Here is a 15,304-nt window from a genome sequence, read left to right as displayed (position 1 = left end):
TAAGTGTCTTGCTCAGGGACACATTGGTTGATGTTTTGCTCTGGGAATTAAAGCCAGATCTCCCACACCAAAGGCATTGGTCATATCCACTTCGCCATCACCACACAATAATATAAAAGATTCTTTTTTTTTTTTTTTTATGATATGAACAGGTTTTCGCATTAAGATAAACTATTTTTATTTAGCACTGTTCATGGTCTGTTTTTTTTTTTTTTTTTTTACTGCAGAAATATTTCAATAATGTTTTACTTAAAGCACAAAACAAAATCAGTACCATTTCCTGCAAACTACTAAAGAATAAAAACAGCAGAATTAATGCATGAATGGGAGCTTCCACTGTAATATATGCTGAAGAACAGCTGCAGAGATCTGCTATGGATAAAACATGTTACATGGATTTTAGCTTGAGCAGTTAGTAGTCCCAGTGCACATAGCAACAAATTGTCTGGGAGTTTGAAGGTTGAAATTGAAAAGCATTTGTTAATTTTCCAGGACCGCGCTCCCTACCCCCCCAACAGACTAACAGCTACCACAACTCTGACGGTGGATGTTCTCGACGGAGACGACCTGGGCCCTATGTTCCTGCCTTGCATTTTGGTGAACAACACCCGTGACTGCAACCCCCTCACCTACCGTGTTGCTATCCCTGAATTCACTCAACCGGTAAGAACCAGCCAGACAGGCGAACATGCTGCGGTTCCACAAGGTCATTTTAACAACATTCCTTCTTTTAACAGTCGGTGCATATTTGTGTTTTCATGCACACAAGTTGTGTTTTTATCTCCTGTCATCCTGTGTGTTCATGGGCAATGTGCCATGTAATTCAGATTTCTGATACATTTGTACTGGATACATTTTGTACATTCTTGCTTAATTTCAAACTATTCCACACCTTTTAAATAGCCTAATTGTCTGCTTACACCTTGCCTTCCCACCTGGATGCCGAGTAAACTTTGCTGCTGTGTCTCAGCATGATTATTTCAGGAGCATTTTCTGGTCTGCTGGACCAGCAATTAGAGATGAAGGCTGAGTTGACCTGGGATCACAGTCAAACATCACGGGAATGTATAGGAGCAAGAAAAATAGAGAGGGGGAGAGATAGTTTGACAGCTGAGATAAAGAGCACAAAAAATGTATTATATGTATCACTATTTAGTTAGTTAGTTTGTCTGTCTATAGAAATATACTGTTTATGTCTATGCAAAACATCTGAAGTAAACTAATTGAGTGGGACCATGCTAAATTATTGTATTGAACTAGACTAGAATCAAAACAATCTCACCTCAAGGTCTATTTTGTACAATTCTGGAGGTTTTGATCATATTACATGACCCTCACCAACAGATGAAGCCTGATCAGTGGCCATCAGTTGGAACTAAAGATTCCCTAATTCAGGGCACACAAATGACTTCTTGAACTTGACAGTTTATTGTCCATCTTTGAAACAGCAGTTGATAAAACAATCTCACCTCAAGGTCTTACTCGCTCGTTCTAAAGATTTGATCTGTATAACACAAACCTCATAAGCAGTCTAGACTAGGGTGAACTGTTTTGGACCATATTGAATTGAATTAAATAGGATTGGATTGGAGTAGTCTGGGTTAGATTTCATTGGATTTACTGGGCTGGACTAGATTGGGGTTGGCATTGCGGTGTCCTCAGGCTCAGACCAGGAAGATTTTCATCTCGGCTCGGCTCCTTTCTGTGTGGAGTTTGCATGTTTTCTGTGTCATTACATGGATCCTTCTCCAGTTCTCCCCCAAACTCTAAAGACACTGTAAAGGAGTTATTATTAGGTATAATTAGAAACTCTAAATTGGCCAACAGTGTGAATGTTCTTGTCTATGTTTTAGCTCTTGATCAACATAAAAGTCTTCTATTTTGTAGACCTGCCAGTATGATTATGTTCTCTGTTTCATGCAGTAGATATTGTTAATGTTAAAGAATGTAATGTCAGCATTTCACTTGTTCTACTATATGGAATTGCTTAACAAATAAGGGCCAGGTTCCTTTCCATGTTTTGTTAATTGTAGCTTGGCAAAACAATTTATTGTTTCACTTGCAGCACCAACTGACGTTTAAGAAGATTATAAGAAAAATATCAGAGAATTCTGCTCTAAAGCAGTGTTGTGAAAAACTGCATCAAATATGGATTAAATGTACACTGGGTTTGACATGTTTAGAACATGAAATGTATTGAAATAAGACAAAGAGATGAAATAGCACCTAAGTCTGCAATAATGATACAACAGGAGCTACTGTAGATTGGTTCAATCTATCAATCAAAGGATGTAGATTGAGGTCTACAGGGAGAGAGGGAGCATTAAAAAAGGTATACATGTAGCTGTATGTGCAAGTACTGTGTGTTTGTGGGTTCCTGTGTACCTGTGGCTGAGGGGGAGCTGTCATAGTTAGTCACAGTTGTTTGTCCATCCTTTCTATTCATAGTTTACCCATGTAATGTATAATTTATGATAAAAGGTTTGCAGACTGCTAAGTATGCAGGATCTCGGGGCACCGTCTGCACAAACCAAAGGGTTTTCATAACTGTAAGAAAATGTTAGCCTTTCTCCCTATCTTTCTCTATCTAAATTTCTATTTAATTCTATTTAGAGTTTTTTTTTTTCTCCAAAATATTGTATATATAGTGTATGTTAAATGACATGTACCTAATTTTACTTTCCTTAAAAAGTGTGCAATTTAATTTCAGAAGTTGTTTTAGGAATGGCATACATTGGCTTGGAAATGTTCAGTCAGTTTTTGGTTGTTTTCTGAATTTTCTCCACTTTGCAGTGTTAACATATCTGTCCACAGGGAGATTTGTCTTACCATACTTGATGAGTGTATTGTAATTAATCACAATGGCTAGACAGGCATTATTAAGTTGACTTGTATTTATTTTTTGCCCTGAGGGGATATAATGCGTGCTCTGGAGTCCCCTGGATAATGACTGCTGGAGGAGGGTATTATTGCTAATCATCATTGTGCAGAGCTAGGGGGATTTGATTTAGCGCACCTCCAGACATTGTAAAAGCGAGAGGGCTGGTTAGGGAGGGGTGTAAGGATTACTCCAGAGCAGTGGGATATAAATAACCCCCTCAGGGAAGGATTTTTCCTGACATAGAGCTGTTAGCCATGTGCTTGTCTATGCTAAGGAAGTTTAGCACAGGACTCTTAGCATACTCTAGCATACTATGTCAGCCATATGGAGCCATTTTGCATGAGGAGAGGTATTCTTAAATGTGATGTGCTAAACATATTCCCACTTAGCCATATGTTGTCGCAAAAGTGTAGAGGTAGAGCTGGGTAGTTAGTGCTGATTATGTCTAAGTATGCATGAGCAGGAACAGTAGCCTACAGCACCACAAACAGATTATCCCTGATGTGCAACTACATTAGGCGTATTTAGAAGAATGCTGATGAGAAATGGATTTAATAGCACTGGTGTATTAATTAAATATCCTAATAATTGGCCAGTGTGCTATAGATTATAACTGCTAATACACTGTCCCCCATCAAACATTTGGTTCTTTAATTGGAGATGAGAAATATTATTTTTAAGTCCAAATATTCAGTCTTCCAAAATGCTCAATCACAGCAGCTCCTCTCATCCCCTTGAAAAGATGAGAAGAATTTAGTGAGCCAGGAAGAGATTCCAGGGCTGCTTTTCTATAGATCAGTTTTTATCTGGAGGAGCACAGTGCAAGTGATGTACAACATGTCACATGAGATTATACATCAGCCAAAATATTGATATAAAGCACGCACAAAAGGTTTTACAGGGATGATGATATCCTTTCTAAGCTGAATTATCTGTTTCATAAGACACTAAAATGCTTGTCTCTGCATAATAATGCACTCAAAGTTATTTTAGGAGACAATATCTGTGAAACTCTAGGCTACAACTACACAGTCAACAGAAAATAAATTGATTTGCATCTGATTGTCTTGCTGTGTTGTTAAATGACTACCCCTACCCTTGTTGCAGAGTAAACTGAACCCACTAAATGTGACCCCTGCAATCCGGGCCGTGGACATGGACAGAAACATACAGCCCCCATCAGACAGACCTAACATTCTTTACTACATCCTTGTTGGTAGGTTCATCATGTATCTTGATTGAATTTACACATTCAGTGTTCTGTGGCTCAGTGGACCTGCCATGACTTGACTTCTAAATGGTCATTCTGATGTTACCATTAAGTACACTGAATCCAAATCAGTGAATGTTCTTACTCTTTATTGCAGGTCATCCAGTCACATATCCAGAATATTTCACCCTGAACAGAACGACTGCAGAGCTGCGTGTTCTGAAGCCTATCAGCAGGGACTTGTATCAAAGGTTCACACTTATCATCAAGGTAAACAGTAAAATCCTAAATAAGTGCTAGTTTTATGTTATCAAAGTTTAAAGGACATCACCCAAGTTACAGTACGTTTACTCTGTTACACATACTTAAAGCTTTATTGCGTAACTCTTTGATATTTATAAACTTCTGTTAAATTCATGCCATTGCCAAATGAGTTGCTACAAAGCTAATTAAGACTATCAGCTCCACACCACTCTCTGTGTATTTATCAGTATGGGTATAAGATTGTGTTGTCCGGTGACTTTCCCATGCAGAAGCACGGAAGGGAGGGGGAAGGGTTGGGATGAGGAGGAGGGTGGGGCGAGCTAGTCTCAATTTTGTTTGAAAATACTTCAAACGTCCACAAGAAGTAACGTCACCCAACATCGCTTTGAGCACCTTTAACAAGATTTTTAGAGAAAAATCATTACTTTGACTCTGTTACATTTGGATGCATTTATCGTGCTGCTGATTTATTATGTTATGCATTCATGATCTGTTAAGAGGCAGGTGGTCAGCTGTTCCCAAGTCCTCTGGCACTCATTTATCCTACTGTTGCCATGCCTCCACATGACTGTTTAAAGCAGCTTGGCTGAAGAAACAACTTTCAGATAGCACTGGATGCTAATCTAAGTTTAAAAACATGTACACATACAATATATCATGCCTAAACACTACCACTGCTACTACTACTCCTGCTTTCTGCCGTAATGTAAATATGTAAGCCAACACTGTGCATTTAACTAGTAATGGTAATTAGTGTAGTCTGATGAAGAGTTTCAGAAAGGTAGAGACCAAATTATGCACATGGATTAAAAAAGGACAAACTGCACCTGTATTTAATAGGCAATTAATTATGAAACATCACAGCATTATCTCCTACTAAGTCTTGCATTGCCAGACCATCCTCACGCTGTGGAACAGAGGAGGGTCTGGCTAGTCCACATAGCATTCCAGAATGGAAGAAAAACATGCTCTGGTTTATTGGCATTTCTTTAAACCCATCACAATCATCACGGGCAGCGCTAAACTCCGCACGGAGCCGTTGTGCAAGAGAAAACTCAGATTGGACAGATAGTCTAGCTGGATGTCTCAATTGACTATGCAGATATCTGAGGAGCAGTGAACCATCATCATCCTCATAAATCCACCGGAGATTAAAATTCCAACACAAAGAAAGAAACGGACGAAAATACACGCATCCAGCGGAATGTCCTGCTGCACCAGAGCAATCCCGGAAATGGAACATCAAGGATATAGACTATCTCCTACTTAACCTAAATTAGTCATCTGATGTGAGACATTTATGGAAATATAGGAGACTGATTTAGCAACTTCTCTAATGTTATATTTTCCATGTGATTGGAGAGACATGGATGTAGGGGGCTCTCACCTGATCTGTGGCTGCCTGTGATTTAGGACACATACTTTTCATGCTTACACAGAAATTGCAGAATGTTCGGTCATAAAAGCTGGTTTAAAGTCATGAAAAAGTAATTATTAGCCAAATATGTACAAACCCAGCATTTACTGACCCCAGCGCTGTGGAGATAGCTCTGGTATTGTGAAAGTAACTGAACCAAATGGAGCTTGATTGTCCTAATCAGGGTTCAGCCTAAGGTAAAACCTTGATTATTGTACTGCCTCTGCAAAGTTTTCCAATTCTTTACCTTGTATTTTTAATGTGATGTGCCATATCCCGTTTAACTCATATCACAATAACTTCAGCATGCAACTTTACCCACTCCACCTAGATAACCTCAGTCTTGAAGGCCATTAACTGTATATTTATCTGCTTTGGAGATGGGGCTGAAAAGATGTTATGATTTATGGACTTAGCAGAAGGATTGGCTGGTGCGGTCCTATGAATCTTAATTTAGAGCAGAGTTGAGGATTGCCTTGGTGCTGCTGGTGCAGTGCGGATGAACTTTCTATCCACCCATCACTAACCTCTAGACAATTCTGAGCACTGTGTTACCTGCTGTTTACTGGAATAGCTGGGGATCAAGAAGATGAGAGGAAGAGCTGATGTCCACAAGAGGAGGAAGGTGAGGGGAGATTGATCACATGAGAGGCATTTTGCATGTCTTCGGGAGGATTGTGCATATCTTGTGGAAGGGAGACAGTTCAAAGGGGGAGCAGGGAAATGCCAAGATAGATAGAGAGATGTGTGATGTGATTGTACTGTAGGAGCCTTATCTACCTGAGTCATAGAAATGGGGGAGGAGCCATTGCTCAAGGACGAGGGACAGGAAAGTGAGAATTAGACTTGGGTATCTTGAGAGTCCTCTGATGCAGCACAGTATGTTATGTACATAGTTAATGCTTTAGGAGATTAAAAAAAAAGCCAATGGTGGAATGTGCTGCAACATCACAATCATATTTTAGAAAACACATATGTTGTTCATCAACAGTTATGAAAATCGTGTCATATTTGCCAGGATGACTGAAGTGAAATAAAGAAAAGTGGCAAAGGCGGATGGAGATGGAGAGCAATGGTATGGATAAAAAGAAAATCAAAAAAGAAAAGCAAAGAGATACAGTATGACACTCTAAGGATGATGGAATCAGGACAGGAGAATCAATACTGATTAACAGTGACTTTTGGTAAGAGTGAATCTCCTGCAGTCTTGTGCGTTGTAGCAGTAGGTAAGGACACCACTAAAGAGCCAAATCACCAGGCAACACTGTAATCCTACACAGTTTTTTTTTTGTCTCAGACAAAAATGTGTGTGTGGATGTTGAGAAAAAGAGAGAACATCCAGGCACACACACTTTGTCTGTCAATGACGAGCAGATTGGATCTTTGGGTCAGTGCAGTGTGGGTGTTGTTTATTATCACTCAGATAAGGGAAAAAGATATAAGATGTTTGGGAAAGATATCTGGCATAACTTTGCGATGCCAATAAAAACTGGAGTGAAATTCAACTTGATGTGGCTAAAAGTGTTAAGCAGGCATCTGCAATCACGGGATTTACATAAAGATAATAAACAAGAACTACAGATTTGTTTTGGCCACAGCACTTAACCATTTAGCAGTTCTGTTACAGTAGGCACTCTGCAACACAAGCCCAGTGAAATCGAGCTAATGTGCAGAATTAGTTCCAGGTCATGGCTTAAGCTGTTGTCGCTTTACTCCCCCTCTCCATCTGTATTTTCAAAGCCTTAATGTTTATGAAGCATCGCAGTGTGGGAGCCAATAGTGGCATATGTGCTAAGGATGGGGAAAGATTGCAGTGACAGCTTGACCAGGTCACATTAATTTGGTTTGGTCTCACTGGGCTGATGTATGACATGACATGGGTTAAAGTACAGCCTCTTTAGTTTGAATAGCTGGGACAACACACATTTTAATTTGTGGTAAATTGCTGTGCTACCTAAGCAGTCATAATGTCACCCACCAACTGACCTGGAAATTGAAGGGGAAGGAATTTTTACACTCTGGTGATTGTTTGATACAGTTGGTTTTCCACTATATATTACAAAAATACTCGTTTTGAATGCAGGTAAGTCAACATTTCACTCATGCATTTTGGAAGAGTGTACAGTTCTAAAAATTGTAAGCTGTGTTGTAACATTTATTATGTCCAATTACACCGCATGTTCTAGTATTTTGCAGTATTTTGAGTAAGTATATTGATTTTGTGTGGTAGGAGTTTTTGTAGAACTTTTCCGTTTTGTTACTACCTGATTCAGGAAATTTAACCTTACTATTACCAACTGTTACAGACTTGCAAGGTGTCATTTTGTCAGTTTTTGGAGACAGATTTTTAGGTTTATTTAAGCTTTCAGGCAAAATGGAGACAGTACAGAAACTCACAGGATTCCGCTCAGTTTGCACAATCATTAATGGAGACAGACCACACCGGAAAAAAGTGCTAGTAGCTTGCCTTCTAGTTTATTGGTCAGTTATGGCACTGACTTAGCGAGTAATATTTCCATTAAGTCTCCTTCTATCGTTGGTCACCCGTTTGATGGAGCAGCAACAGCCACTAATTACTTCCTCCCCCCGACAAATGATGGTATTTGCGTTAAGTGCTCTGGTAATTACTAAGGCCTAATCCGAAATTGACCCCTGATTAAATTTAGTCAATGTAACTTTTTGTAATTGAAATGCCACTTAGAAAAAATTATGCCGTTCTGTCCCTGTGCCTGCATAAGAGTTGGGAGAGCATAACTCTTGAGTGTCTTACTTTCATCATCCAACTCATTATTTTTTACTTCTTAATAAATTTCCAGCAGAGTGGTTATCAGTTTTTTAGAGTAAATGTAAACTTCCTTGAAGGCGTGTTGATATTTGACTCACAGACTATGACTTCCTCTATCTCTCTTTTTATGTCAGGCAGAACAGGACAACGGCCACCCCCTCCCAGCCTATGCTGACCTCATTATCGACATCCTGGATGAGAACAACCAGGCCCCATATTTCCAGTTTGCTACCTATCAGGGATATGTGAGTGAGTCCTCCCCAGTGGGTACGACTATCTCAGCCAGTGCCAACCTCACTGCTGCCCTGGGAATCATCGCTCTGGATAATGACATTGAGGAGGTAGAAAGAAAGGGACTTTTTCAGGCTAGGCTCACTGTTGCCCACACTTTACACATCTACCCATGCATGTGTGCATACAAATACAAAGCGCGTGTAGTGCATTGATTAAATATTGATTAAGGGTCCACATTTATAAATGTAGTGTTGTTTTGGATTCACAAAAAGTAACATGTTCATGAGTCATTTCCCTGCTGTATTTCTTTCCCTGTAGCTTGCTCCTGGTGATACACCTGTAGGTAAACAGGGTTGCTTTTAGATGCAATGCCACACACACACACACACACACACACACACATAATCAGACACATACACACACACACACAGAGTGCAATATAGGGATGTTCCGATCATTTGCTGATGATCACCGATGTTAGTTCTTTTAATATTGAGGTTTTTTTTCTTTTGATACAGAGATTAATCCAATATTTGTTTTCCTGCATAATACAGCTGAACTGTGGACACTTAATACCTTAAAGTAGGCCTCCATTTGTATCCTTAAAGCCAATTAAATTAAGGGATATGACTGCCTAACAGCTCTGCATTAAGCATGCATCATGTTCAAGTTTAAATGTGTTCTTTCAATATTTATTTGAGGCTCTAGCTTCCTGTATTGTTTTATATAATATCTTTGCAGTGTGAGTTCGGGCTGTTGAGACAGTAAAGTTTGGACACGATTTAGACAACTTCTCTTCTTCTCCCCTTAGAAAAAAGTGCTGAAGGTTAACCTGAAAAGTACTTGTTTTCCTCGCACGACAGTGGGAATATTAATAAACTGACGTCTGTTGTTTAGTTGCCCGCTATGCTACGCATTAGAAAGTGATTCTAGTGTTTTTACAAATGGCGAAGCTGTGGTGGAGTTCAATAAGTTACAATAAACAGAGGATCAGAAGTGGATAGGCTTTACATTGCCAAAACCGATCCATTAAAGAAGCCTTTATCAGCTTGATACCTAGTCTGAAAATCGATTCGGGACATCCCTACCGTTAATTCATGCACACTTTGCCAAACATAAAACAAACCGAGCACTCATCACTACTGGAGACATCCTAAACAACCATTTGTGACATAAATGATATGTTTTCTGTTTCATAAAAGGTGAATTAAATGCAGGTCTCCGGTAATGACTGGTGTGTGTAATCTAGCTGATACACTGACTTTTGTCTAATTGGAGTGTGTTTGGAGTGTTGTTTGCTGTGCTGTGTTCTTCTTCTGCAGATGGACTTTTTGTTGTGGTTTCTACAATTGCTTCAGTCGAAATGTTGCACCATTATTCTCTTTGAAAAGACTGTTCTTTTTATTTTATGAATTGGTTGTTGTGTGTGTAGTTAGGGGTGTCTTTGACATATATGTTTGACACATTTAACATTGTGTGATTGTGTGGGTGCCTGTCTGCATGTGTGTTCACCATCCACAATAGAGAAGGCTTTAAATTCCATCATGCCCTAAGTGCACTTATAGATTTACATACAAATTTGTGAAAACACACTGTCACACACACAGCCAAAGCAATTGACTACTACCTTTAGCTCATCTTTTAAAATATCCCTTTACTCAGTCTTTGGAGAAGATTAACAAATCAGAGTGGAGTGGAAACAGAGATAACAAAATCAATAAGCCACCAGAGTCCTGCTGTTTACCAAACTCTCTTAAAACGACTCATTGATGGACGTGAATCGAAGCCGACTCAAAGCAATGAACCACAATAGACCCCAGGTTTATTTGTTAACACAGTCTAACCACAGCGGTGTTGACACATCTTTGGTGATTGGCTCTTTTAAAAAATGTTGTCAAGCTTATTTAGCATCTCAAGACCCAAAACAAAAGCTAGAAAACCCAGACCTTTTTAACAACTGCTTAATGGGGTCGATATTTTTTTCCCCTAAAAATGAAGTGAGACCAACTGAGGTTGTTTTAGCAGAAGTCATTTCCCTCTCTTCCTTTCTTTATTGATACTAACATGTTAAAAATGCATTGCTTTCTGGTTCTGTCCACAGCTCCTTCTCTGTTTTCTGAAGACAGATAATAGATCTGCCATTACTTTTTCAACTCTTTGGCTGATCAAAATGTACTGTCTGATAGGTTTTCTCAGCCACACAGCTGCGGCTTGAAAAAAAAAGATGAAACACTCACGTCACCATGGTAACATGCTTCTTTTTGTATATATTTCTGTTGGAAGACAAAAGACCCCATGGTGAGAATTACCCTGGAAGACTACACCACAATCTTCGGCCTGACCCCAACTGGGATAATCCGCTACCTGAGGCTCATTGAACCTGTGGACCGGGAGAAGCAGATGGCCTACACTTTTACGGTAGGCCTCAGACTCAGTACTAGTTGTCTGCAAGACAGCACTAGAGCCCTATGACCTACGTCTCCTATTCTGTGTATATTAATAGAAGTCACAGGTTAGCGCCATACCAAAAGGCATTTGCAGATACAAAGCTGACCTGACACTTTTTGAGCAATATGACCTTTATCAGTGGTCAAATAGCAGTGCCTGAATTTATAATTTCCATTCAAAGGTTAACCAAAGGGACATCTGACTACTTTAGCTTTGTAAGTTCAGTTCGGATAAAACAACAACTTTTATCTCATGTTAATCGCCACTTTATGCCATGTAGAGCTATGTACTGGAAATTAAGAAAACTCATGTCTATAGAAAAAGCACTAATGAAGAACACATCTTCACAAGTTTTGCAAAGGCAGAATTTCGAAAATAAATCTCAATACGGAAAAAACGAACAAATACAGAAACATTGCTAGTTGTAGAGAACACAATGAAAATGGTCAACATTCTAACCATATGATTGTGATATTACTCTAGATATTAGCTAAATGTCTAGCTTTGGCCTGTTATTAATTATTAATCAGTTTTCAGTGTCCCCGGAAACCCAATTGTCTTGTAATTTCTTTAGTTCTGTTGTTTTTATGTGTTTCTCTATTTGCTTGTGTCTGTGAAGCCCATTCCTATATGTCCCTTATCTACTGTCAAATTGATGAATGTGTTTATTAATTTGCTTGTGTTTTATCTGTTTGCTTGTGGTTCTTAAGATGCAGTGCCTTGAGCTCTTTCAGTCACCATAGACTGTATCTATAAAATCTATAGTAGAAATAGTTACAAATCATTGGAACGCTCACACAAGCGAAAAATCGTTTTCCCAAAATGTCAAACTTCTCTCTGTGTTCATCTTTTTAAATGCTTTTAGTAATCTTTTTATCTTCAACATAACAGCAATGTACCCCTCCCATGGGTGCCTTTTTAAAACAATTTTAACATACACTTACTTCAATGTCCTTGCATTTCAAAAAAGTCCTGTGGACAGGTAAGTCAGACCATACACTTATTTGTTTTAAACGTGTTGCTCTATATTTTAGTGGAAATGGTAGTATTTCAGGAACGTTTGATGATTATCATTATAATAACGTTTACCAAGATATTTTGTGGATGATCGTAGAAATCCGATCATGGCACGTTCTTTTTTTTAATACTGGATATGATATATTTATCAATTATACATTACATACAGTACATGCTACACAAGCTTTTGATATGAACTGAAAGATTTTTGAGACGTCTGCTTGTTTCATTCACACTTTACTTTGTAACTGTCAACCAAAGCATCTTTTTAGGCCTTAATTGTGTTTTCTTCCATTTTACACACATAACATCAGTTCATGTTTATATTTGGTTCTGAACACTGCCAAAATGCAGGTTATCTACAAAGCTGAACTGTGCCTGATCGCATCCTGCGTGGATGCTGACAGAGGACTGAAGCTGCTGCTTGCTTTCATTACACATCCCGTACAAAATCTGCAATTCCATTTTACAACCTGCCATTGTGTCCAAATCTTATATAAAACTAGGAAAATAAATAACTACATGAGCCAATATAATGAGTATGATTCATGAGTCAGATGTTTTTGTTGAACTCTTACTGATCTGCAAGAATAGATATGGCATTTTGGAGAAATAATCTTAATTGGGCGTATTATCAGACATTACAAGTGAATGCTGTGCTTTCTGAGTTCTTGCTAAAAGCTTGTTAACATAATGTTTATTAGGTAACACATTGAAGCGGTCATAGTTGTGCTTTTGCTTTTCTGGAGATGTTATCTTCCTTCTTTGAGCATCAGATCATATTTTATCATTACTCTGCTTATCCTGGACTGGAAGGCAAGAGAGCACACAATCCAATGTATATACTATCCTTTAACAGTTATGATGTTCATGTTTTGTGTGTGTGTGTGTGTGTGTGTGTGTGTGTGTGTGTGTGTGTACGTGTGTGTGTACGTGTGTACGTGTGTACGTGTGTACGTGTGTGTGTACATGTACATTTTGGAGATAGGCGGCACATTTAAACCCAGCGTGGAAGGAGGCTTTCTACACCAATGTAGTTAAATACCAACCACTCCTACCATCTCAGCGCTAGGCTGTAGGTGTAGACTACTTGTTTTAATATCCGGTAGCCTAGGACACACACAGGTTGGTAGTAAGAAGAATGCCACAACTTGGTATGACCAAAAAGAGGGCTAAACAGCTTGCAAAGTACTGTGCCTTTCCGCTATTATTGGTAGCTGCCACATATGGTGGAAACATTGCTACCCTTAAGAACTGAGAATTGTGCTTATTAGGTGATATTGTAAAGACCTGCTGCATGTTACTGGCCACATGGGTTTGTGTACAGTGGGGGAAATAAGTATTTGACCCCTTGCTGATTTTGCAGGTTTGCCCACTTACACAGAATGCAACGATCTATAATTTTAATCATATGTACATTCTAACAGTGAAAGACAGAATCCCAAAGAAAATTCCGAAAATCACATCAATGAATTTATTAAAATTGATAACCATCTGATATAAAACAAGTACTTGACCCCCTGGACAAATAGCAGTTAATATTTTGTAGAAAACCATTATGGCCAGCACAGATGTCAAACGTTTTTATAGTTGGTGACAAGGTTGTGCACATTTCGGCAGGGATGTTGGCCACTCCTCCCTGCAGACAGCCTCCAAATCATTCAGGTTCCGAGGTTGTCGCCTGGCAACTCGGATTTCAAGCTCCCCCAAAGATTTTCAATTGGATTCAGGTCTGGAGACTGGCTAGGCCACTCCAGAACCTTGATGTGCTTCTTCTTCAGCCACTCTTTTGTTGCTTTGGCGGTGTGCTTAGGGTCTTGTCGTGCTGAAACACCCATCCTCGACCCATTCAGCTCTCTCACTGAGGGAAGGAGATATTGGTCCAGATTCCACGATACGTGGCCCGTCCCCTCCCCTCAATACATGGAGTTGTCCCTCCCCTTGCTGAAAAGACCCCCCAAGCATGATGTTGCCACCACCATGCTTGACTGTGGGGATGGTGTTCTTTGGGTTGTACTCGGTGTTCTTTGCCCTCCAAACGCGACGAGTTGAGTTGAGGCCAAAATGTTCGATTTTGGTCTCATCTGACCACATCACCTTCTTCCAGGCCTCTTCTGAGTTGTCCAGGTGGTGAATGGCGAACTTCATGCGGGCCTGTACTTGTTTCTTCTTGAGCAGGGGGACCTTGCGTGCGCTGCAGGATTTCAATCCATGACGGCGTAATGTGTTACCAACCGTTTCTTTTGTAACTGTGGTCCCAGCGGCCTTCAGTTGATTCATCAGTTCCCCCCTTGTGGTTTTGGGATGATTCCTCACCGTTCACATGATCAGGGACACCCCACGAGGCGAGATCTTGTGTGGAGGCCCAGACCGAGGGAGGTTGGCGGTGGTGTGGTGCTTCTTCCATTTCCTGATAACTGCACCGACAGTTGATCTTTTCTCTCCAATTTGCTTTCCGATTCTCTTGTAGCCCATCCCAGCCTTGTGCAGATCTACAATCTTGTCCCTGATGTCCGTAGAAAGCCTTTGGTCTTGCCCATGGTGGTGATGTTGGATGCTGGTTGTTTTGTGTTGACAGGTGTCTTTTAAACAGGTAACGAGGTAGGCAGTGTATTTGATGTAGATATGTTTGGGATTGGGGCTGTGTCTTAAAGAAAGACTACTGCTTGTAGGAGCCGAATACTTGCTGTTTGGTAGGGGTCATATACTTGTTTTTCCTCATCAGATGGCTATCAATTCTTATAAATTTATATGATGTGATTTTCTGGAATTTTCTTTGGGATTCTGTCTTTAACTGTGAATGTACATATGATTAAAATTATAGATCGTTGCATTCTTTGTAAGTTTGCAACCTGCAAAATCAGCAAGGGGTCAAATACTTATTTCCCCCACTGTATGTATTGTACTGCACCTGTAATATTTGTATCCCTGTAGCATTTTATTCATTTGAGCATAAATAAATGGTTAAAGGTGTCATGGCATGAAAATTTGTCTTCATGAGGTTTTATAACGTTAATATGAATTCCCCCAGCCTGCCTATGGTCCCCC

At 39.6% G+C, this 15,304-nt stretch overlaps 1 protein-coding gene across 13 annotated transcripts in view; it reads left to right on the top strand.

Annotated features, from left to right (window-relative positions):
- The window catches only part of LOC116705547 (protocadherin-15), a 207,455-nt gene that overhangs the window by 103,335 nt on the left and 88,816 nt on the right, over nucleotides 1–15,304 (top strand). For 11 of the 13 annotated variants that reach the window (XM_032541815.1, XM_032541813.1, XM_032541808.1 and 8 more), the window contains 6 exons: nucleotides 493–663; nucleotides 3,989–4,097; nucleotides 4,249–4,361; nucleotides 8,692–8,898; nucleotides 9,110–9,130; nucleotides 11,075–11,209. In XM_032541815.1, the coding sequence (XP_032397706.1) occupies nucleotides 493–663; nucleotides 3,989–4,097; nucleotides 4,249–4,361; nucleotides 8,692–8,898; nucleotides 9,110–9,130; nucleotides 11,075–11,209 (756 nt within the window). The remainder of the gene's footprint in view (nucleotides 1–492; nucleotides 664–3,988; nucleotides 4,098–4,248; nucleotides 4,362–8,691; nucleotides 8,899–9,109; nucleotides 9,131–11,074; nucleotides 11,210–15,304) is intronic. The other 2 variants (XM_032541816.1, XM_032541809.1) reach the window with 1 other exon arrangement.

The sequence above is a fragment of the Etheostoma spectabile genome, chromosome 17 (genome assembly GCF_008692095.1).
Source record: "Etheostoma spectabile isolate EspeVRDwgs_2016 chromosome 17, UIUC_Espe_1.0, whole genome shotgun sequence".
NCBI classification, from domain to species: Eukaryota; Metazoa; Chordata; class Actinopteri; order Perciformes; family Percidae; genus Etheostoma; species Etheostoma spectabile.
Note: the sequence above shows the minus strand (reverse complement) of the source record. Positions and strands in the feature narration are given on the sequence as shown.